This window comes from Anabas testudineus, chromosome 2 (assembly GCF_900324465.2).
Source record: "Anabas testudineus chromosome 2, fAnaTes1.2, whole genome shotgun sequence".
Taxonomy (NCBI): domain Eukaryota; kingdom Metazoa; phylum Chordata; class Actinopteri; order Anabantiformes; family Anabantidae; genus Anabas; species Anabas testudineus.
The window spans coordinates 6,657,143-6,681,697 of record NC_046611.1 but is presented as its reverse complement, the minus strand read 5'-3'; the positions used below and the strand labels follow the sequence as shown (position 1 = coordinate 6,681,697).

Sequence of the window (24,555 nt, the reverse complement as noted above, 5' to 3'; positions counted from 1 at the left end):
GCTTAGCACACAGTAAATGTTGGAAAAATAAAGTCATACTACAAAAAGATTTACTGTTTTCTTTTTCCTTTTTTGCCTATTTTATAAGCAGCATCTGTTAGACAGTTTTTTTATCTTGCCACTCATCCCCATATATTCCCCTAAATAATGCTTTTTAATAATTTATTATAACACTCATGGCTTTACATATATGTTTGAGATACAGTTATTCCACAAATTAATCATATGGTATATATAGTTAACAAGCATGTATTTACTTAAACATTTAACTACTAAATACATTTAGAACAGGAGGTGCTTCAGTATACCATGATTTAGACAAAGTCAAGAACACAGGAAGAGCAAAGCTACTGAAATGAACAAGTTTTAAACCACTAAGAAAAACAATAAAGACAACAAACAAACAAACAAACAAAAAAACTTAAATGTAAAAAACAAAACAAAATTCACTTGTATTGAATCCCCCTTTCATTAAATATTTGTTGACATTTGTCACTTGGTGTAAACTTATTAGTGTATTTGACTTCACACAGCCATGGAAATAAGAATTTTAAAAGATTCATCATGGTTAAAGGTTATTAAAAGTTTAAAATTAGTTAAAATATAATCAAATGCCACTCGGATCTGAGGTTAAGTTTGAGGACAGACACATAATGTAATAAAAACAGGAGGGGAAATAATACTGCACATAGTTAAACTATAATAAAACACAATCCAAGTTTATATGTACACATGCTGTCATCAAGTTAAAAAAATGTTTGTAGACTTGTTCTCGGAAATTGTATTTGTGAATGAGATTTAACACGTGTGTAATAAAAATAAGACGTATGCAGTATATTCTATGTACATTATGTCATATAAATTAAAAATGAATATTATGTATTCAATCCAAAAATAATATTATATGAAAAAACACTAAAACTGTGTGAGAAATTCGATGTGGGGATAAATAGAAGAAAAGCATTAACAGCAATATAACTTTATTTGAACTGCGTTCAGCATTCACCTTATGTATCATCACAACAGCAATCAAACAGCACATATGAACTCCATGTACTAAAACAACTGCAGCATCAGCTAATGTGCCAAAGTTAATGGAGAGCTCATTTGAATGACAATCGTTCTACTGGCAATGCATTTCATCGGCCTTTATATAAAAGTGGGCTGTCGCTGTTGCAGTGTGAACGGGTGGTTTTAATTTGATTGGGTGACAAGAAAGATAAGGTGATTATGGAGCGCACAGGGAAGGTGAGTACTATAACTGTACAACATAACACGGTAGTACTGTAATATCACTCAAATTAACTGGTGGATTATTTGTTATATATGTCCCTCATGCAGCTGTTGCTTTTTGGCAAAGCATGATGATTTATTGTGATTTCTTGTCACAAATATATTTTTAGATTAGTAATTATCTTGTGCAAAGGTTTCATTTTAGTAGATTTAACTGCACATGTTTATAAAATTGGGTTTGTGATGTCAGTCTTATCTAAACCAATCTTTATACTAATTTGTACAAAAACTTAAAGGCACAGTAATAGTTTTTTGAGCACTTGGGGGCAGCGTAACACACTGAAACTGGAGCATCTGTCACGTTATCATGCATATATTTACACAACAAGCAGATACGGTGCAGTACTGGTTTTCAGGATTCAGTCATGTTTCTGTTCATTTATTTTCTCTTTGCAACAATAGTACAATGATCACACAGTTGTAAAACAAACAAGAAAAATTCATGTTGTAATAAACTTGAATTACCCTTGTAATGTTTAGATACATCATAAGTTGACAGTATATAGTGTTATAATGGCAATGGTAGAATTTTACTCGTAGTAGTAGTTAAACAGAAGTACCAGTAAGGGATTGTTGCTTGTACTAGAAAATGTAGTAATCTGAGTGAGTCCTGTTTCCAGATATTCTTCTATGAGGACAAGAACTTCCAGGGTCGCTACTACGAATGTAGCAGTGACTGTCCTGAACTCAGCACCCACTTCAGCCGCTGTAACTCCATCCGAGTTGACGGTGGGGCCTGGGTCATCTATGAGAGACCCCAATATATGGGCTACCAGTATGTCCTCATGAGAGGCGAATACCCCAACTACCAGAGCTGGAACGGCTTCAATGACACCGTCCGCTCCTGTCGCCTTATCAGACAGGTAAAAAAAAACAAAAAAAACATGCTGTATCAGGTTAAATGAGTTAATATAACAGAGGTTAAGTATGCTGTCACCCACTGAAAACTGAAACAGCCAGTCTGGCTCTAAATGTAACAGAATCTGTTTGCCAAGGGTCGCTTGTTAACCCATATCATGTTTGCTCAATGTTCAAGACTTCCAGCAGGCACAGGATCCGCATTTATGAACGTCCAGACTTCAGCGGTCAGATGATCGAGTTCAGTGAGGACCTGCCCAACTTGCTGGACCGCTGGCGCTTCCGAGACATCCACTCAGCTAATGTCCAGGATGGAGTCTGGGTCTTCTATGAGCATCCGAACTACAGGGGGCGCCAGTACCTACTGGAAAAGGGCGAATATAGACGACATGCAGAGTGGGGGGCCCTTCATCCATCTGTGGGCTCCATTAGACGTGTTGTGGACTTTTAGAGAAATTTAAGACCACACCTTAAACCAAACCACCTTCTCCCACTTATTCTCCTTAACTGAACACAACTGCAAATAAAAGCAGACAAACTACAGCAGAACCGGTGTGAGTTTATTTCTGGAGTTTTTATCTAATATTAAGACAGGATGGGACAGGGATTCATCCCATAGGTCCATTAATATACAAAATATTATTAGATATTTGTTATTTACAAGTAGAACCTAGTTGAAAGATCAAATAATCACCAAAATATAAGGGTACATCCACTGGGAACAATGAAAAGTTGAATGAATGAAGGTTCCAAGGTTCGTTCTGTCCCAAATTGCTGGTCACAAATCCACAAATACAAACACGAGCAGTGGGTGCTATCATCTGGTGGCTGATGGTAAAATCCAGAAACAAAGTGGTTGCAAACGCTCACTGATGATTCAGGAGGATTCACCAACCTGTGGTATTCCAGCAGCCATTGTTCTTCAATGGAAGCCTCTGCCAGAGACAGTGCACATCATACAGCACAGAAGCTCGTCAATATCCACAACGTGCACAGACACAACAGAAAAAAACATACAGTGTGTTGCACAGCTGTATCAGTTTGCTAAAAGTTCAAACCACTTTTAGAGAGATACTAATACTTTTTAATGTCAGGCATTTACTGACGAACTACACAGATCAGCAAAGTTCTACTGTACAAATTAATATTTAGTTTTGTACTTTTCTTTTTGCTTTTTTGTTAAATATTAACAAAAAAGCTTTTTTGTTAAATATTAACAGGTTTAAAGAGGAACAGTAGAACTACCAACAAATCATTATTTTGAAAAGTGTGACAGGAAAACCCAATTGGACTTTACATTCTTGTAAAAAAGGTGTAGTGTAGAAGGTTGGGATTAATCTTTAACAATAGATAATGTAGTAGAGTAAATGTAAAAAGTAAATATAAAAAGTATTGTGACGAGTAAGTAAAGCTCTCAAATAAATGCAGTTGACTAGAAAGGTTAAATATTTTTCAATGATATGTAAGAAGAAATAAAAGCAGAATGAAATTTAAATATGGAAGTTAAGTACAAGTATCTCAAAAGTGTACTGCCATTGTTAAAATGATCGTCCTATAACTGTTGACTGACATTAATGAAAGCAGTGCTGGTGACTTAACATAATAATTAATGGCTTATAGTATCTGTGAAACATCAATACATCATGTCTGAGCCAATACTAAAATGTTGACAACACACTGCACAAAGTTACAGTACAGTAATTGCAGAGCTAACATATTAAAGAAGCGTAATGTTTGGGAGAACAGAAAAATGCACAAAAATAATTAAATAAGTTGTGGTAAAAGTTTTTTGTAATGGAAATCATGTTGCCATGTTTGCAAAGGATGTTGAAAAAAGAGCCACCTTGTGGTGCAAGAGCTTTATTACAGAGGACTGAACCATGACCCTCTCCTGAATGATCTGGAAGCTGGTTAGGAAAACACATAAGTTGGCAAAGAAACAAACACCAGTGTTATCATATTTATTTATTTATTATATTTATAAAAACATTACTGACTGTCAATATCAAGACTAAATGAGTTAAATTTGTGTGTTTATGCCCCTAAAATGATTTTCTATAATCTTAAAATATTGCAATATGTTGTCAAAACCATTATTTTTAGATTTGTGGAACGGTAACCCATAAAATAATGTAATAATAATAATGTAATATTTGTATAATATGATTAGAATACAATACATTCCTAGCATTTTTTTTATTAATTTGTTTTCTGATTTATTGCAGCATGTGCTGCAAATCTTATGAAATTTTATTATATTCTATGTAATAAATGTTATCGAACAAAACACAATAAATCACATTTAGTATGTCAGTTTTAAAATGTCAGCGAATAAAGTCACACCATTACAAGATACAGGGAAACAGAACTACATCAGAGAGTGGAAGAAAAATATATCGTAAACAAGGCCTGCAAACGCTTTTGATAAGAAACTGTAAGATGGCTGTGTGTAATTTCCTGTTACAGGATATGTTAGATCATATCATGCATGTTCATCTGCCAAAACGGAAGCATAAAAATCAGCGATGGGACATGTGCACAGCTGTAGGCGCACGATGGACAAGTAAACAGGAGAAGCTGCAAATCAGTAACTGAGCCACTGAGCTCAGCTGATGTTTGAACTGGAACTTTTATCACACACAGATCCGTTCTGGCATCTCCCAACGCTGATCAAGCAATTTCTGAGTAGAGCACAAACAATCGTGCACCATTCAGTAAAAAAACCCATAATAAAACACAAATACTCCAGTCAAGCAGGTCATTGACGTAATAAAATAAGTGTTTTAGTTCTGATTAACTACTTCAAACCTGCTCCTTTGTGTGACTATAGTTGTGGTGTGAATTATGTGTGAATTAGCTTCAGAAAGATATCATTCTCAGCAGGCTGTAGATGATTGACAGTTCTGTGAATCGGTAGGTTATCAACATTAACCCTTCCAACACCTTATTAGACAAATACAGCATCTGCTACTGATCTTAATCCTGAATTATGCATCAAATGAAAGTTGCTGACATTGTTTGATGTTAATGGACATTTTGGGGCAGATTTTATCCTAAATAAAACAGATTTATACAGTTGACCTTCATCTTTTGTCTAGAATCAGCAGTTATCAAAGAGGCACTGTGAACCTGAAAACCTCTTAGCTGACCTATAAAAGGACCTGATTTACACATAATCAGGTGACACACATGGTGATCTCTCTGCAGTAATGCGTAATGAAGTGGAAAGAGATGAAAGTGGAATTAAAATAGAGGAATTATTCTGTCACCCACTGAGATGAATTGACTCTGAAGCAGTCATGTGTGTTTCTCGACACAAGCCCAACTTTACTATCAAAACAATAAATATCAATTATTTAGAGGTGCTAGAAATAAACAGAAGCAGTACAGAAAGAGGCAAATGAGCTCTTATAAATTATTAATGAAATAAAGTTTGATCTAAACTGATTCGAAGATGCAACTGTCTGTATGTGTGTAGAAAGCCTCAGAGGATGATCATACACAACACAGACCCAGCCATACTAGGAAATCCCCTTCATAGGATCATCAAAAGGTGCATATGACAACTTACAATAAAATTAAATCAGGTTGAGTATGTTACAGTATGGTCAGTTATTAATGAGATATTGTGCATTTTCATACCATTAAAGTACATTTGTTTATAAATGTCTTTAACAAATAGCTATTTTTACGTTTATTTAATTTGTTCTTTGTTGAACTTGGTGCACTTTGCCACCTTTGCTCACCCACAGTATTTCGGCTGTGGCCCTTTAAGAAACCCGTGGCTCCCTGAATGGAACGCAGCCATTCATAAAAAACACCAGGGACGGACGTCAGAGCCGTCTCGACGACGATTGGCTCTCCCTTTGACTGACGTGTCATTCCAGCCAATGGCGGCGCCGCATTGAGGTGGGTTCAGAAGCGGCCATCAAAGCTGTTCATTGAGAAAAATCCAGTCGAGGAGCTGCAGGCGATGTAGGGAGGAAATCTGCGTCGACTCTACTCCACACTGCCACGAAACTTCACTCATCACGTGAGTCCTGCATCTTTCTACTTCGGCTGCGGCCGTTTATTTGCGTGCGGGCTCGTTTGTGCGTGTTCTGGTTTATTTGACGCCAACCGCGTTGTCGCGGTTTGTTTCTCGGGGCAGATGTGGGTTCGGTGGTGAAACGCCATTTTCTGGCAATCAAAAGCAACATTGCGTCCATTTCCGTGCGTGTGCAAGCGATGTTTCAGGTTGCAACAGTTGCCTTTTACAGCGTCGAGCAACGTGAATTTTTTTCTTTATGTCCTGTGGGGCAAATTTCTCAATGGTGACCCCCCCCCCCCTCCCAAAACACACACACACACACACACACACACACACACACACACTCACTCACTCCTCCTCCTGTGAGGATCACGTTTCACTTCATTGAGAAAAACAAGCAGTACCGTGCTGGCCCCGCCTGTGTTTCACGCCAAACTCCATTCACAAATCTTTCAATTTAACAAACCGGATCAAGAACATCATAAATAGGACCATAAAACTTATTTTTATGTTTGTGTCGTTGCAGCACCAAAGTTCAGTTATAACCTTTTGCCTATTATTATCAAGATATGCATAAAACAGGAGGAGTTGTGTAAAGTTGTTTACCTACAGAAACCCACTGAATTCAGGGAAAGGAAAAACATTTCTCCTAATTATGACTTCCGAGTGTTGTAATTATGACACAAATATGCTATAATTATGATTTAGAGGTGTTAAGTAATGTTATAAGTACATCTCATAATGTAGTTTATCCTCACAGTGCACTGAATTTATGTAGATTAACATTTTCACAGTGTGTGATCCTGTGAGGTTTTTAAAAACAGTTAAAATAATGTTAAAATAAAGTTATTTGACTATAAATACAAAGTTTTAATCCATTTTACCATAATTTATATCTACTAGAAGCTTTTTTTTTAAGCTTTAAGAAGCTGTTTTTATTATAGCTGTCTCACATCAGTGGCTGCATGAAAAGTAGGAAATAACACAGTAAAACCAACATTTTGTGTTTTTACATTTTGTGAAACACAATTATTTACTTTTGTGTCTTGGTGTAAACAGTAAAGGCAGACAGGAGGAGAAGGCATCGGGTTTTACTGAACTATACAGCTGCTTTCTGTCTTTTTTCCTCAAAGGGAGCACTGCCTGGTCAAACATCTTTGAAGTCTGGATCCTCCTACAGCTTGTTTTCACGTCAGATTCAACTTACAGGAGGTTGCATAATGCTTTCATTGATAACAAGGCTTTTATAGCCACTGTAAACCCTTCTGAGGGGTCATGGAGTGTAGACAAACACAAACAAACAGAGAAATATCAAAGGGAGGATGGTAATGTGGACTGTGTAGTAGTAATCGTGGAAAATATTCAGTGGGAGAGAGAAAACATGTTAATGCAACCTCCCGGAACAGCTTCAGTTCTTCAAAAAAATCAGTCCCTTGTGTTTCTGTTTAATTCCAGAGTGAAGACTCCTGCAACATGGATGCATTTTATGACCAGCAGGTCCCTTTTGTGGTTCCTGAGAGTGTGAGTGTGGAACATTGCATTAAATCTAATACATTTATCCCCCTTTACTTTAAAAAGTCTTCATTGTTATGTTTTTGTTCTTAAAACCGTAGAAATGTCCCACAGAGGAAGCAGAGACATGTGTCAGCAACAGGAAACGGAAGTTTGTGGATACAGAGCTGGCTCAGGACACAGAGGGTAGGCTCTGTATGGTGTTATAAGTTTTATTTATATAGTAGTTTAACACGTCCAGATAATTTTAATATCATTTCATAACTGTATTGCAGAGCTTTTTCAAGACCTGAGCCAGCTCCAAGAAATATGGATCGCAGAAGGTGAGACTTACAAACGTTATGTACTGATTATCGTAGTGAAAAATGTCACCATTAAATATGAACATAGTTTTTAGTATAAATAACCAAATGCACCTATTGAAACCAATATGGGAAACAACCGGAAGATGAGAAGTTTCAGGCTCTAGATCATAATTTTCCCGTCTTTTCCACAGCTCAGGTTCCCGATGATGAGCAGTTTGTCCCAGATTTCCAATCCAACAACTGTGAGTAGCTGCTTCTTCTCTAATATTTATCATAGAGAGCTCAGAGTTGGGAAACAGGGAACGAACATTTTGCAGAGTAACACATTTGCAAATGACACGATCCCTGCTCTTAATTTGGTTTGTCCAAAAAATTCTAAGATAACACCACAAACAGCAGTGAATAGATCCGTCTAACAGGGATTACGTGTGTTTCCTAGAGGGCAGCAGGTGAACCTAGTTGAACTGTCTGAGTGTAAATCACGTGCTCTGCAGTTCCACTCGTGTAGATACAGTAGTGAGTCCAGTGAACATGTTGACTGATAGTAGAGAATATGACCCTCAGACACATTCACTGGATTTGTACCAGTGAAATGATAGTAGTCATGTGCCAAAGGAAGTAGAGAGGGTCATAAAAAACTTTCAGCGACTCTACCTGTGCCTTAAAAATCATGATGTCACAGATAAGACACGAGCTGGGGCAATAGGTCCTTCAGTGCTGCAGCCAAGCACGTACTGCATGTAGACTATTTATTGCTGTTTGAGAGCTGCCTCCACACACAGGCTCGTGGTTCAGACAAATCTGACAGTGATTGTGTTGTGGATGGAAACGCTGGCTCTGTGGTGTCGTCATCGCGGTCTACTGATTTCAATCTCAATGCAGATTCCAGGAAGACTGAGGTCAGATAGGGGGTTTTCTGTCTTTCTTTGTTTCTTTATTTTGTTCAATTACTAAATTTAAATGTAAAACTGTGTAAGATTTCCTGCATGAACTACATTTATTTCAATTGCTCTCATTATTATTATTATTATTATTATTATTATTATTATTATATTGTTTCTGTACATTAGTGAGAAAATTGTTAAAGCTGTTGACAGTGAGCTCTGCCTGTTATCTTAGTCAGTCAACCCGGACCATTTATTTCTGCATCTGCATGACTTATAAACTAGAGTAGTGGAAAATGCTTTTTATGGTTCGAGTGAAATGTTTCTTTAATTAACATTTACAAAAATACAGAAAAGTTTAAACTCCTGTACGTGAACGGCTTTTAAAGATCAAGCATCTGTGAATTTAATCTTTAAAATAAAATAATTATTGTGTGTGTGTGTGTGTGTGTTTGTGTGTTAGCAGTGATGTTTCATGGACCCCCTTTCAGCAAAGTGAAACGAGAGCCCAGCCCGTCCAAAGACGCTGACATGTGCCTTTATAGTTACAGGTAGGCGATGAATGTCTTTGCTCCTCCTACGATATAAAACTGATATAAAACAAGTCAGAAGCCAACATCTCTTCTTTCCTCCTCAGTGCCTGTGACAACAAGCCAACCCTGACTCCAGCCGCCACATCCGCAGTGCTGTGTGGACCTCCACCCTTACAGAGGCGGCTACAGCCATCCACCCCACATCTGAGCAGTAATTGTCCCCCAGGCCACGCTCCTGCCCTGAGCACCTCTCAGCACCACAGGCCCCCATCAGCCAACCGAAACCAGCAGTTTGCTGTGCCACACCCCCCCATCAGCTGTCCCAGAGCGGCTTTCAGCACAGAACAAAAGTGAGTTCTAGTTGTTAGTGTTGTGATTTAACTACAATCAAGTTCACTTGACACCTAAAAACCTCAACTGTTGTTTTTCCACACTTCAGGTTTCAGCGGCAGCTGTCTGAACCCTGCTTGTCTTTCCTCCCTCTGGAGAAAACTGCAAACACACCATACCCCTCCTCGAGCCGTGATGGGCGCCCGATGTACCAGCGGCACCTTTCGGAGCCTCTGGTTCCTCACGGTCCCCAGGGTTTCAAACAGGAGTTGGTGGATCCACGATACCCAGAACCAGGGCCACCTCGTCCAGGTGCAGCTGGGCCCCAGACCACCTTCAACCACGTCACGATCAAACAAGAGCCCAGAGACTATGGCTTTGACTCAGGTGTGTGTGTGTTTGTCTGCTTCGTCTGATTAACCATCTAAAAAAACAAAATTTGCTGATGAGGTTTTGTTTTGTGTCCTCAGAGGTTCAAACTTGTCAGTCGTCATTTGGGAAGTCTCCAGGCTTATACCAGAATAACAACATGGGTGAGTTTTGGAGTTATGCTGTCTGTGTTTTCAGAGTCTGAAGAGTTTTTAAGTTTGTAGTTCATCAAATGTCTTTTTAAGTTTGATTCTTTTCCCCCCCACAGGATTTGGTCATGAACAAGAGCCACATTTGTACTATGACGACACCTGTGTTGTTCCAGAAAGACTGGACGGTAAGAAAATAACAAGATGGCTCAGGCCAGCACTGGCTTGTAAACTTGAATTAGAAATAAAAATGGTGAGACGTCCTCATTTATCTGAGTCTGTTAGCAGGTAAAGTGAAGCAGGAAGGTTTGCCGTACCAGCGCCGTGGCTCCCTGCAGCTCTGGCAGTTCCTGCTCACGCTGCTGGATAATCCAACCAACGTGCACCTGATCGTGTGGACGGGACGCAACATGGAATTTAAACTGATCGATCCCGAAGAGGTAAATTTAAATATGAAGGAACCTAGCGAGGAATAAGAGCTTTAAATAAGTATTTACAACATTTATTTTGCCAGATTGATGATGTTCAATAGTTTATCTCCTGGAAGAAACAGTAAAAACATAGAAAAATATCAGGTTTAAAATAAAAGAAACAGAAATGAAACATTTAGAGAGATAAAGTGTGGAAATATATTCAGACATAGCTGCAGGCACTGTTTAATATTGTATCAGAGGTGGGAATCACTGTCAGGCTGATGTATGATATTTAATAAAAAATGAAAATCTTTTGATCAAATCCAGTTGGATGTTTTATTGAGGGTTTCCTCTGTGTGTCGTGTCCAGGTGGCTCGGCTGTGGGGGATCCAGAAGAATCGACCGGCCATGAACTACGACAAGCTGAGCCGCTCCCTGAGGTACTACTACGAGAAGGGCATCATGCAGAAGGTAAATCTGTTCAGATCTCCTCTTATACTGCAGGTCCCACTCTGACACGCTGTTATATTAAGAACAGTATTGTCTGCTACACATCAATACACATATTTATTCTGTTTGCATTAAATCTGCAGGTTGCTGGTGAGAGGTACGTCTACAAGTTTGTGTGCAACCCCGAGGCCCTGTTCTCCATGGCTTTCCCAGACAACCAGAGGCCGAGTCTGAAGGCTGATCCAGATGCCCCGCTGCCTCCCAGTGAGGAGGATGTTCTCCCGCTGCCCAGCTACGAGGAGGAGGGTCCATACTTGGCTGAAGCAGGGGAGCAGTGCATCCAGGGACTGGCTTTCTCTGACAGTTACCCGTACTAGACTAACAGCCCCACAGCAGCGAGAAACATCACAGCCTGGAATTACTGAGCGCTGCTTGAGCCGTGCAGTATGTACATGTATAACTGCATCAATATCTCTTTGGCCAAAACACCACAATCCAACCTGAAGTCTCTTAATTTGAACTTGCTCCTTTAGCAAAAATGCAGTTCTGAGTCCAAATCTACTTCAGATTCGGTTGTATTTGTTATGATGGGTTCAGGGTGCTGTTCGATTAGAAAAATAAGACATTTCAAGAATAAAGTTGGAATAATTTTGAGGACAAAGTAAAACATTAGAGAAAAGTCTGTATTTGGAAATCTAGTCATTTTATCATTATCATTATCATTAACATTACAAAAAGACAGTTGAAATTTTTTTTAAAAGAAAATACAGATTTTGAGAAACAGAAAACATCCACGTAATGCAGTTTGTTTTCTCATTAAACTGTTCATTCAACTATATGAGCTTTTAAATTTTAACTTTATAGCAACAATAGCTCAGAATTTTCTGACTTTTCCCTCAAAATATTCCAGTTTCATTCTTGAAATCTACTATTACACTACTACTATTACTCCCCCATCACAGTGGCCCTTCTACTTGTTAGTAATTTTGCTGCATGGCCGTCGTCGTTGTCCTTGCGAACATGAACTCTGGGATCTGTGTTTCAACCAAAAAGTATCTCAAAGCCATGGCACTCTCAACTTTACTAATTCACTTATACTTGTTTGTAGGATGAAGTGAACCTTATACTGCTTAAAAGGGACACGCAGATTTTCCAGATGTTATAGTCCACGTACGAATATGTATATTGAAAAGAATTTTTTGTGTACTTTTCTTGTTTTTAAAGCTGATATTTTTGGCATCGTATGGAACTGTACGTTTTTCCTATTACTGTTTTATGACAAAGGTACTGCTAATATTTTTTATTATGTAATACTTCTGCTATTAATAAGGACGGACTTTCTTATGAACAGCTCCCCAGTTATTGTACTGAAGATAGTTTTCTGCATTTTGTATATTTGATTTGCTTCAGTGTCTAAAACAAAAGCTGTATAATTATATATGAATATATTTTTGCATTTGCTTAATGTTGTACTATGAGCTGCAGAGTTTAGCCTGCTAATGCACCGCATCAGTTTGAGCTTCTTATCAGGTGGAATGACTTCTGCTCTTTGAGTCCTGCAGATAGAAACTGGATGTAATGGTATATTTTGCTACATGATCACATGGAGGACCGAGAAAGTTAGTGACGCTGGTTTGACGTCTACCCTCAGATACTGTACGTGTGCCTTCTGTTGATCTTTACTTATACATTAAACAATTTTACTCTTTTTTTTTCTGGCCTCATCTCAGATCATTTCAATTGTGTTTTCCCAATTTCTAGATGTATAACACACAGCACAACTCTATGAATAACTGTGCTGCTGGGGGCATTTATGAAATTAAATTTCACAGTCACAACATCAATAATCAAATAAATAAATGTACAATACGCTGATGAAGCCACTTTATTTATGTGGAGACAGCATGGGATTTGACATAGGTCATAAATCATGAACCACCCTGTGTTGTACTTCTGTAATGATTCAGTAGTAATAAAATATTTGTTCTACGTGCTACATTTTTCAAATTTGTGTCCTGTGAAGCAGCTGCAGCATCAGCGCCCTCATGTCGTTGTCATGCATGACACCTCAGTGTAGTAATATTCAAGCAATGCTAACCTTCATAAATCACAGAACCCCTTTATAAGAAGTGAACAGTATTTGGCCAGATGCTCTTATCCCATATAGCAGTTCTGCACACCATCATGAGGACTAAACCCCTGTCCACTGGACCTGCTCTTTAATGCTTTAAGTTACACAGTCAGACAGTTAAATCCTCTTCCTTTCAGTATTTCACTTTTTCCTTTTGATAGTGACCTGCAAAAGGTGTCTGATCCACAGAAGGATTGAACCCAGCACATAGACAGACACAAAATTGTCTAACCCATAAATAAAACACTAACTACTGTGAGCAGTGTCATTCTTACTAAAACCACTAGGAGGCATCAAATTTTAAAAAGGCTTCTTACTCTTGGTCCCTCTGAAAACAAGTTATTTTTATCTTTCGTTCTGGTTTTTATATTAACACACACCGTGGTAACCTTAAGTATGTAGTAGTGTTTATTTTATTTACAGTTGATATTTGCTGTGCTCACACTGAAACCCCTCTCTGCACCAGTCCTCAAAGTCTCACAGTTTGTTAGGAGAATGATAATCAAACTGAGTTGACTAGTGTATTAATTATTATATAAAACATTTTCTAAAAGTTTATAAAAAAGCCTGATGTGTGAGAATGTGCTGTACTCTTTAACAAATACACATAGAAACCAAGATAATCTCTTAAACAGGCTGCGGCTCTTATAGAATAACATCTGAACAAGCATTCAACATTTGTTTCCACGTTCTAATGTCCTGTGAACAGAAGAACCTGCACAAACCTCACCTCCCTTCATCAAGGGAACTGAGCTGACTTCAGGTAAGGGTCAGAGGTCATGCAGGGAACATGAAACTAACAAAATAAAAACTCCCAAAAAAATAAATATGTAGAGAGAGATGGATAAGTACATGAATAAGTGGTTACCACCTCTTGATGCAAGCTAATCCATTCTTGATATAGAAATATAAACATAATCATAGTTTTGACAACTTCAGTAGTGCACAGATGATCAGTTGTCATTCGCACATACTCACCACATGATGCAGTTTACAGTCATGGTTCAGCTTTTGTTGATCATGTCTACTATTATTGCTGGACACTTTATTTGTCTCCATTCAAGCAGCAGCAGCGTCCTCTGCTGTCTGTTGAGAGAAGTGAAAAAGCTTCGAGCACCTTTTGGCCTGGCTGTAAGTGAAACAACAAATAGATGTTACATAATGTTCATAATTTCATTTGTATGGTGAGTACGACTGCAGATTCATTTCCATCAGTGTTTCACTGTCTGTGTCCTTTGCTTTCTATGACTCATGCAGTTTGTTTAAAGATGATGTCAGATCCTACGACCTTCCTCTGACGTCCTCCCTGTGGCCTCTCCATACAACTCATCTGTGAAGTGGTTTGGTAACGTGTGACCTTTCGTTTGATCAGTGGCGTCGAGTAAACTGTGCAAACCACTCTATATATTTTTAAATCTACATAATCTGCTAACATCCACCAGATTGCAGAAGAACAAGTGGAGAATATTAAACAGAGATTTGCACAACGTTTTTATGACTGTCGTGTTGCACTGAGGGTCAGTGATGAATATTTTTGTCCTGTAATTTTCTATTACAGAAAATTTTAACTCTACTTTACTGTAAAACTAAATTATAGAAAAGGGAAACCAAGTCAACAGAAAATCAGTTTCCTCTGATGAATTATCATTCTTTTCTGCAGCAGAAAGGAAAATGATTGGTGGGGGCAGCTTAGATTCCCATGGGGACTACGAAGGAGCAACAGAGTTGAGCAACAGCAGTTTTCTTATATGAATTCCTTTCCTTCGAAGTGATTTGAGGACTCAGTTGTCGGTAAAAGAGGAAGGGGTTCATCTGACTCACCACTGCACTGAACTTGTTCTTTGCTCATTCATTATCTAACTAACTGGGTTTGTTTGTCAGTACATTTAGATTTAGATTTGGAATAAAGCATACCCTGGTTTAACCGATGCTGGAGCTTGTTTTTATTGAGACATTAATAATTCTTCTTCTGTCAGAGCCTGCTGTGCTTTTAAAATTGATTCTCTCTCAACTAAAATATGCATTTGTTTAGAGTGAGAAAGACAGAAACATCTGGAGTAGAGCAGCTTACAGGAAACAGGAGGAGGTGCTTCGAGGCACGTACACTGGGCTGAACTCCAGCCAACCCAAATCCCCCCTTTTTTTTTCTATAAAGTCATTTCTCAGAACAATTACTTAACATCCCAGCGTTTGTCTCATGATATTATATGTGGTATGACCCGTCCTTGTGTTTCTCTCAGTACAGTAGCAACAATGAGGAGCGAGAAGTTGGGTTTCCTCTCCAGCCTGCTCTGCAAATGGCATTCACAGGCAACTCTCATCGGTATGTTTCACTACATTTACTGTAGCTTCAGTATTTAGGCATTAATGTGAATTATAGTGAGGTTCCTCTTCACGCAGGTAAGTCAGTGCTTCCTGTGCTGCTGCTGGTCAGACTGGTGATACTGGGAGCTGCAGTGCACATGTCCTGGCTGAATGATGAGGAGGAGTTTATCTGTAATACCCAGATGCCAGGCTGTAAAGAATCCTGCTACAATGAGCTCACACCTCTTGCTGCTCCACGTCTGTGGACACTACAGGTAAAAAATGTTTTCTTTAATTATTTATCAGCATGATTTATAGAGAGATTATAGATTACAAAACGGCTGCGTCATATTTTTTGGATTTCACCAGTAATAAACTGACTGATCGTCAAGCACAGTGATTAATAGAGTCATTTCTAGGGTATAACAACAAACTAGTCAGACTTTAACCATGGGTACATTTTGTAGTACAAGTTATCACAGTTCATTTTTAGTATTCAGTTACAACCTTTGGTTTGAAAAATGACAGATCTGAACGCAAGGATTCCTCAGTCAGGATAGTTTTGTTTTGTTTTCTAAAGACAAAGAGAAACTGTTTCCCTGACTTCCCCCTTTCATATTGTACACAGTGAGGTTTGTAATTATAATAACAGCACAACCAATTGTTTTCTAGCTGGTTCTGGTTTTGGCTCCTGGTCTTGTTTTCCTCTTCTACTTGATCCACCTCACAAACCGAGAAAACCAGGTGAGACAATACACAGCAACGAAAACTATGTAAACAAATAAATCACTGAATCGAAACCTCTCAGAATAAAGGACGTAACATTTTCTAGTCGTCACTCTAATGTGACGTCTCTTTGGACACATCTTCTATGTCACAGTTTAGTATTGCTGCTACTTACTGTTTATTCAAACAGTCATGTTCGTTCTCCTGAAGGTGAGGAGGAGTGATGGTGAGGTCAAAGGTCACGCTTTGGGGGCGTACCAGACCTGCATGGCTTCTGTTGTACTGGTAGAGGTGAGACACACACACACACTTACAAACTTGGTGCTTTTCTGGTTATTTGCTATTTAAATGCTGCAAACTGTCACAAAGTCATCTCATCTCCTGCTAACAGACTTTATGTTTCCTTTACAGGTTGCCTTTGTGGTGACACAGTCGTTACTCTTCGGTTTCTGGGTGCACGTTAAATATACGTGCGAAAGCTTTGCATGTTCTCACACCGTGGACTGTTTCGTTCCCCACGCATGGCAGAAAACTGCATTCCTGTTTATTATGTTTATCACATCCTGCGTTTCCCTCCTGCTGAGTGCGGTGGAGCTGATTTGTGTGTTAATGAGGAACAGGCAGCCAGACGGTGCAAAGGCCCTTCAGTCAGGGTCAGAGGTCGAGGAGAGTCCGTGTTTCCTGAGACAGCTGCTGAGCCTGTGGCACTCCCACGCCAGTGTCTTAGGTACTGAAAGGAAATAACAAGAGATACAGCAGGGAAGGAAAAGAAAGTGATAAACTTCTACTGTATGTTCAGTTCAGGTCACGCTGGATATAAATAGAGAAAAATAGAAAATGTGCTTTTTGAGTGTCAGAGGAGTAATGTGTCTCTGATCCTGTCTCTCAGGTAAAGCCGTCCTCCCGGTGCTACAGCTGGTCCGTCTTGTTATTGTCGGGGCAGCGGTGCAGCCAGTTTGGGATACAGATTCAAGCCAATTTGTTTGTAACTCCCAACAACCAGGATGCAGTGAAGCCAGCTTCAATTTTGTCACCCCCTTCTTTTTGCATCAGTACTGGACGCTGCAGGTATCAGTTGTTCAACTTGCTTTCTTTCAGTAGTTCATGTAAACAACAGGTATTAAACTCAGCTTGTTTCATATCCAGGTGGTCCTTATTTTAGCTCCTGGTCTCATTTTCTTCTGCTACTTGGTCCACCTCATCGTCCTGGGAAAAAAGGTAGAGAACTAAAGATGTTTGTTACTCTGATAAGACTCCAATAAATCAGAGTGTTAGTGAGAAACTAGAAAAAAGTCGGCATCCTCTGGAAACCTGACGTTGAATGGTCAATGTTAGAGCATGTGAACATTTCCTGTTGCTGAATCAGCTTTTTGATGTTGATTTTAAACTGTGTGTTAGTGTTTCTGTTGCAATTTTACTCTAATTGTGAGGACGTTCTTTTCCTTTGTGCTTTCCCATCAGAGTGGCCGAGGAGCTCAGGTTAAAGGTCATGTACTCGGAGCTTATCTAGCCCTGTTGTCAGCTGTTGTTCTTCTGGAGGTGAGTTTATGCTCATAGCAAAATAAATGTAAAAAACATTTATTTTTTCTAAATAAATGTTGTATTTTGCTGTTTTTATAGGATTAAGCCATAATAAAACTTATACTACGATGCAGAGAGACAATACTATCTTATAATTTTATTATTTGTGTAACTTTTGAATGTGGGACTGTGAATGAGAGGCTGCATTTAGGACAAACATCTTTTTTCCTGTGCTGTTTTTCTCCAGGGGGGATTTGCTCTGCTGTAGGTTTTGACTTTTGGTTTCTCTCTGTCTACATACCACTACATGAGTGTGAACCCTTGCCCCGGTAGAGTCGAGTGTTTCACCTCTCAGTCACGAGAGAAGACGGTGTTCATGATCATCATGTTCTCTGTGACGTGTCTGTCAGGCATGCTGACCCTGGTGGAGCTGGTGCGTTCACTGACCTCTAAAGATGAAATTAGGCTGCAAAGTGGCCGTCTGCAGGGTGTTTGACCAATACTCTGAATATATTAGAAGTCTGTCTTACATCTATGCTACTCGTCGCCATTTTGATGAATCATTTTATCAGTTCAATGTTGGTTCTGATCTAGATCATATTGAAATGCAATTATTCCCCATTTATCAATTTAAGGTTAATTTAAAATCTAAATTAAACAATCCTCCTGTTACACAGAATCTTGCAAAAAAAAAAAAAAGTATTCTTCTCACTTCAACCCTTAAATAATAATTTTTGTGAAGCTGTTCAGGGAACTTCAAACGCATGATAAATCCTAATTAACCAACGTACTGTATTCACAGCAACTGTTTAGTATGTTATGACACTGGCACAGGAGGTAGGTAGGAATGTTGTGATCAGGCATCATATTAATTACAATTATTATAAGCTGTGATTAACTATGTATTATTACAGTACACAAACATATTCTATGTTTAATTCCATGTTTTATAAAAAAAATATTTCCTGAACCTGTTATCTCTATCCCACAGTGTGTGGTGGTGAAAAGAGAGAGACCCTGGGAAAAGCAGCAGAACAACAAGATCTCAGAGACGTCAGGACTTCAGATAGAGTCATTCAACAAAGGAGGAGAAGACAACACAGAGACCAAGGAAAGCTCCAGTAATTTAAACATCCAGTGTGGGAAAAGTGCTTAAAGTGATCAGTACACAGTTAACTTCACTTTGTGAATGTACTTCAGGACGTCCAGTAGAAGCTGTAACTAACTAAATGTCCAGTACATCACTGTGAAACTAACTTTAAGTCTGTGAGGAATTTTATTAATAAAAACTTTGTTGCCAGGAACAAAAAATGCATTTAGAACATTCTACTCATTTCTACTCTGCAAACGTCAAAACATAGAATTTTAAATCAATAAGTAATATAGCGGCAATAATCTCGAGAGTGCAACATCTTTTAATAGCTGTACAGCAAAAACATAAAGTTAGTCATTATCAGTGTGAAACAATATTTCAGCATGCCATTTGTTAGTTTCCAGCAAAACAACCTGCTTGTCAAGGTTGACCTTGACTTCACATCCATGTTTGCATCCTCAATTTAAAGTAAAAGAAATTCTCCGAAGCAGCAAGTTTTTGTTTTTTTTTTGTGTGAATTTATTCTGCAGGTTTGGCAGGATGACAAAACCACAATAAGATGTAAAGATAAGCATTTTATCTCAGACAACAAACAGGAGTATCTGGCAGATGCTCAATTCTTTTTAGCAGGTTTGAAGTGTACAACCTTGTTATCTTTACATTTGACTGTAATGGGTGCATTGCGACTTTCTGTGGTGTAGACACATTTAGGAAATGTACTCTTTTTATCAAGTTTGCATTTGAGAATTTGAAAAGGTTTTTTACTTTTCCCCTTCTTAACACCCCCTGCACACACGCTGTTGACAGTCTGCCCGTCACTTTCCACAACAAATTTCATGGAATGCTTGCAGCCTTTGTGCTTCTTTGATGCGAAGAGGTTTCTACTCTCCAATATTTTAGTACAGTCTTTCCCGTCTGCCTCCTCGATGACATGCTTCTCATGGAAGGTGTGCTCACAGATCACGGTGGCAGACAGCAGCAGCAGCAACAGACAAGCAAACTGGATCTTCATGATTCACTGGTGAGGAAAAGGAAAACACAAGTTCTTGTTCTGATAAAGACGTTAGAAGCACAACTTTCAAGCAACATGTTTATTTAGACAATCATTTAGATACAGCATCAATGTCTCAGTTCAAATATCAAAAACAGGTTCTTAATTTAACTATCACTCATGTCTGAGGATCACTGGGGACACTTTAGATCATCAAGCACATTTAATGCTAACTTTAAATTGATGTACTGTACCTTTTTGCTGGATTTGGGTAGTTGGTCGGTAGATTCACACACTGGTGACACAGCAGGAGTTGGTTGTCTGACGCACCAGATGGTCTTCAGTAAAGGAAGTTCTCTGAAGCTGCAGTCTTCTTACCAGAACGTCATTATATACTGTTCAAACAAATAGGGAACACCTACTTCTTTGTTCAGTTTGAATAAATATGTATCTAAACAGAAATCAGATGAACAGTTCTGTATATGAGATTTGCAAGTAGACGATGCAAACTACCTGTAGACCCGTCAGACAAGTTAATGAAACTGAGAACATGCCACCACATGGTGGAACCCATATCTGCACACTGATTGAGCCCTCATTGTTGTGGCTCTCTAGTCATAGCTTGGAAAATATTTAACCCCACATATCTTCAAGCATGGAACGTATACAAAATCATTAATCTCATGCAATGTGCAGAGATCCACTGGATCAGATGTATCGGTAATTTAAGTCATGGCATCTAGATGACTGAACCTTCACAAACATACCAGGTGTAGCAAATGCGTATGCAGCACATCTGACTTCACATTTGCTTGTGTGTGACTACAAATTAGCAATTATGATCTGTTTTCACTAATTATGATCCTTCCCTAATGTTGGCCATAGTAGCTGTGAACACATAAGAATTACTGATTGTAGCCCAACTCTTCAGACTGAATATTCAGATAAAACAGTCCCACACACACACACACACACACACACACACACACACACACAAAGTTAATAAACTGCCTTTGTCCTGAGAACAACATGGGAGACTTTGGTTTGAGCTAATATGCACGTCTCAACAATTTAGTCTGAATCCACCAACAACCATATAATATGAAGAGAGATCAACGACTAGACCCAAACAATAGTGTGGACGATAAAACACTACAGTGATTTGAATGCTGAGTGCTAATAGGTTTTGTATTTGAACAGAGATAAGTCACAGACAGCTCTGTATTGAACATATGCAAGTTAACTGAACCAAGAACACATTAATGCATCTCCTGTGACTCCAAAATGCTCATCTGTGTATTCAAATACAGACAGTATAGAGTACATTCAATATAGTTGTCCTGTGATTCCCCTTCTTTGTAGCAACTAGATAATGAACCAGACGATCAGATACACAACAATTCCCCATCACAGAGGTATTTGAATTATTTTACAACTACATTTGTCTCACTGGAGAAAACAAGAGCTGCTTGTGAAATGTTTATTTTATTAACTCAGTTGTCTGAGTTCAGTGTTAAAGTCAGAAATGTTTTTCTTCTCATTTCATTGATGGAAACATGTTAACACCAACGTACATATATAAATACAGTATATACTGAAGTCAATATAAGAGAAAACATTAAAAGCCTTACTTAACACTTAAACTAGTCCAGTAGAAAATCTATTACAGTGTTCTGAAATGATGAGGTGAATTACTATCAGATATGTTAATCTCAGCTAAACTATACTGTGACTTTAATAACTGATTCATTGCTCTATTTAATAACATATTCACAGATTACCACTGTAACAGCTGCATGAATAAAGACCATTTTCTTCCTTATTGAGGTTTAATATTTGTTCCTCACATTGAATTACTTTGTTAGAAGTCTTGTTATTGTCCTGTTAGTTTTCCAACTATCTCTTTCCCCTGAACAGAGACAGGTCACATACAGCTCTGTATTCATCATATTCAAATTAACTGATCCAGGAAGTCGTAGGTATAGCTCAATACTCTGTACTATCTGTCAGTATATTTAAATTAACTTTTCAGCAATCAAGTCATAACGTTCAGAAGTTTATTCAAAAGCAAGTTTTAGCGAGTTAGCGGCTGGTTAGTGTAGTGGTCTACACTATCACATCACTGCCTCCCATGTGGGAGACTGGGGTTCAATCCCCAGCTGTGGCCTACCTCCAGTATGGGTCCTTAGGCAAGACCTCCTCATGCTGCCCTGCCTACCCTTGTACCTTGTACTGACTTGTAAGTTGCTTTGGGTAAAAGCGTCTGCTAAATGACTAAAATGTAATGTAAAAATGATTGTACTCCAAATCAACCATACTGCACACTAGTACAGAATAATTCACCATCACTGATGGATTTTAATGTATTTACAAAAATCTGATTAAATCTACCACATGAACTACAGCACCTGACTATGGAGAGTTGGACAAAGCAGCCACTGCATTCCACAGGTGATGTTAAACCAGGGTTGGTAATAACAGCAATATTAACCTTTAAAGTACAATGTTCTCATCTCCTCTTGAGGTGAAGCTTTAAAGCTTTAAGTACCATGACTTATGTGCATGGCACTTCCTCTGCTGGTGAATGTGTATACTACACTGTCTGTGACTGTCTGTGGTGAATCCTCCTTCTCTTCTGATGCAAGAGACATTTAAACAAGGGTTGTTGTACCTGGACAAACAATATGAAGTACAGAAATCTCTGCATAGGTTCCATCATCAGGCCACACAGAGTCATTGCAGTGTCACTGCTGCTCTCTTGATGATTGTCTGAAGATTTGAGTGGAAAGGGGGAGTTAGTGAAGGAAAGATGCCGGACGTTTGCAGCGCTCCAAGATGATGGTGCCTGGGCTGCAGACAAGAAGAACTCCATACTCCACAATCAAAAGGTCTCAAGGGAACAGCTTGGGACTCTGGAGTGGCACAAAACAATCTGACAACTGGACAGAAAAAACAGGAAGGTTCAAACAAGACAGACACAGGTGGAGAGCATCAGCTGATTGGTATGGTGATCAAGTCAGGAGAAAGGAGTGAAGGAAGGAGAGAACAGGAAAACACAGAGAGCAGGAGAGAACCATGGCACAAGTCTGCATAATGTGAACTTAAACATCTTTAAAATTCATTCTACACAATTATATGATCATTCTTAATAAAGAAAACTACTGAAAACAAACATTAAATAAAGAATCATGTTTATTTATTTTGATATTTTGTGGAAGTAAACCCACACAAACACAGTGGCAAAGTGAAAACTCGACACAGAAAAGGCCCAGCTGTTAGATTTGGACCCTGGACCTGTTCACTGTGGGGCAGGAGTTCTGACAGTTCTACCACTGTGCTGCCCGTTACCTGCCTCCTCTTAACCACATGTACACAGGATGAACAGACACATGGTTAAGAGGAGGCAGGTGTAGTTGATTATTAACCATTTGTTCTTTCTACATCTTCTTTTCTGACATCTTCCTATGTAACCTTTGTAAAAAATTAAACCAGCGTAAGCAGTAAGGAAATCTATGTTTTGATCATATTTACAATCACCAGTGTACTTAAAGTAGCCTGTTTACTCCTTTGCATGTTACAGTGCAGTTACCAATGTTCATTGGAGCGACGGCACGTTTCTGAATAAAGGTCAGAGGTACAGGGCAGAAAGCAGCAGAAATCAAGTAGTGCACATATATGATCTGCTTCTGGCCTGGTTCATTTGGACAACTTAATTTATTGCGGTACAATACAAGATATCATAGCATCATCTGGATTCAGTTTAGGGTTTTAAACCTTGTTGACTGTGGAAAATAAATCATAGCAGGTCTTATAGGTCAGGTATCAGAGGGTTAATGGATGTGGTAAGAGTACAATATTCAATTCAGCATGGCTAATTTTTGGGGACACAAAGAGGACAATGTGTAAAGAATGCTTAAGATCATCACTCCCTGAAAGGTTAATTGTTAAATTTACTATTTAAATAGCAAATATTTGGTTTAGTTCTGCAGGACTATAGAAAATCTAAGGTTTGTTCTGCTCTCCATGCTGCATATATTTGTAAATAGCAACTCAGTCATTGAAGAAATGTCTATAGACTGATAAAGTTCTGCAAGTTGTTGGTGTGGTGAACAAATAAAATCACAGCTGCAGGCAAAGTTATTTATTATAATTTATTGTTGTTATTTCTTTAGATTTTAACATCAGAAAATAAAAATGATTGAACAGATGCAAAATGCATAAGTGAGTTTATTCCAACATATTCTTTGACATTTATTCACATTCTCACAATCCCTAATCAATGTTTTTATTTATTGATTACTATTATTAGCATTATCTCCAGCAATCAGCACACACTTTAGTCATAAGAAGATATTTAAATGATTCAGATGACATTTTATATCATTATGTCTAACAAATAATTAAGCGCAGGCTTTAACGATGCTTACAAAAGCCAATAAAATGCACAGGGAGGTTGTCTTTACATGAGATTTTTAGTCTCTCATAATATTCTTTTCCAGTGTATTTACCATCAGAACTCAACTCACAGTAAATAGCTCTGTATTTATTTTTAGTTTCGACTATGTCATTTTTCATTTTGGGGTTTAAACAATTCAATTGGATGGTATCAGCATCAGAAATGATAAATGTATTTTTCTCCTTGAAACCTCCTTCAATAGCATTT

The 24,555-nt window shown here is 38.4% G+C and overlaps 3 protein-coding genes across 6 annotated transcripts; all 3 read left to right on the top strand.

The window, feature by feature from the left end:
* Window positions 1–1,230: 1,230 nt before the first annotated feature.
* On the top strand, window positions 1,231–2,602 carry LOC113164079 (gamma-crystallin M2-like). Its single transcript, XM_026363197.1, has 3 exons — window positions 1,231–1,248; window positions 1,914–2,156; window positions 2,330–2,602. The coding sequence occupies exons 1-3, from the start codon at window positions 1,231–1,233 to the stop codon at window positions 2,600–2,602; spliced, it is 534 nt and encodes a 177-aa protein (XP_026218982.1).
* A 3,484-nt stretch (window positions 2,603–6,086) lies between these two features.
* On the top strand, window positions 6,087–12,835 carry LOC113164077 (ETS translocation variant 5-like). 4 transcript variants are annotated; one of them, XM_026363196.2, is made up of 13 exons: window positions 6,087–6,184; window positions 7,637–7,702; window positions 7,795–7,879; window positions 7,969–8,016; window positions 8,190–8,240; window positions 9,349–9,433; window positions 9,520–9,765; window positions 9,855–10,132; window positions 10,216–10,278; window positions 10,383–10,451; window positions 10,552–10,703; window positions 11,046–11,147; window positions 11,270–12,835. In XM_026363196.2, the coding sequence occupies exons 2-13, from the start codon at window positions 7,655–7,657 to the stop codon at window positions 11,501–11,503; spliced, it is 1,461 nt and encodes a 486-aa protein (XP_026218981.1). In that variant the 5' UTR covers window positions 6,087–6,184; window positions 7,637–7,654; the 3' UTR covers window positions 11,504–12,835. The 4 variants fall into 4 exon arrangements, with proteins under 4 accessions (XP_026218981.1, XP_026218979.1, XP_026218980.1 ...); XM_026363194.2 differs by having other exon boundaries at window positions 10,549–10,703; XM_026363195.2 differs by having other exon boundaries at window positions 9,346–9,433.
* Window positions 12,836–15,437: 2,602 nt separating this feature from the next.
* LOC113164173 (gap junction Cx32.2 protein-like) lies at window positions 15,438–17,913 on the top strand. Its single transcript, XM_026363333.1, has 9 exons — window positions 15,438–15,580; window positions 15,658–15,836; window positions 16,234–16,305; window positions 16,498–16,578; window positions 16,699–17,014; window positions 17,177–17,355; window positions 17,434–17,505; window positions 17,749–17,826; window positions 17,908–17,913. Exons 1-9 carry the CDS (start codon window positions 15,472–15,474, stop codon window positions 17,911–17,913), a joined length of 1,092 nt encoding a protein of 363 aa, XP_026219118.1. The 5' UTR covers window positions 15,438–15,471.
* The last annotated feature ends 6,642 nt before the right edge of the window (window positions 17,914–24,555 follow it).

Bases quoted from the DNA above. Each gene is read 5' to 3' on its own strand.
- LOC113164079 (XM_026363197.1), top strand. The intron at 2,157-2,329 runs GTAAAAAAAAAC...TCAATGTTCAAG, and splicing joins CCTGTCGCCTTATCAGACAG to ACTTCCAGCAGGCACAGGAT.
- LOC113164077 (XM_026363193.2), top strand. From the start codon at position 7,655: ATGGATGCATTTTATGACCAGCAGGTCCCTTTTGTGGTTCCTGAGAGT. The intron at 10,452-10,548 runs GTAAGAAAATAA...TGAGTCTGTTAG, and splicing joins TGTTCCAGAAAGACTGGACG to CAGGTAAAGTGAAGCAGGAA. The intron at 10,704-11,045 runs GTAAATTTAAAT...TGTCGTGTCCAG, and splicing joins AACTGATCGATCCCGAAGAG to GTGGCTCGGCTGTGGGGGAT.
- LOC113164173 (XM_026363333.1), top strand. From the start codon at position 15,472: ATGACCCGTCCTTGTGTTTCTCTCAGTACAGTAGCAACAATGAGGAGC. The intron at 16,306-16,497 runs GTGAGACAATAC...GTTCTCCTGAAG, and splicing joins TCACAAACCGAGAAAACCAG to GTGAGGAGGAGTGATGGTGA. The intron at 17,356-17,433 runs GTATCAGTTGTT...TTTCATATCCAG, and splicing joins ATCAGTACTGGACGCTGCAG to GTGGTCCTTATTTTAGCTCC.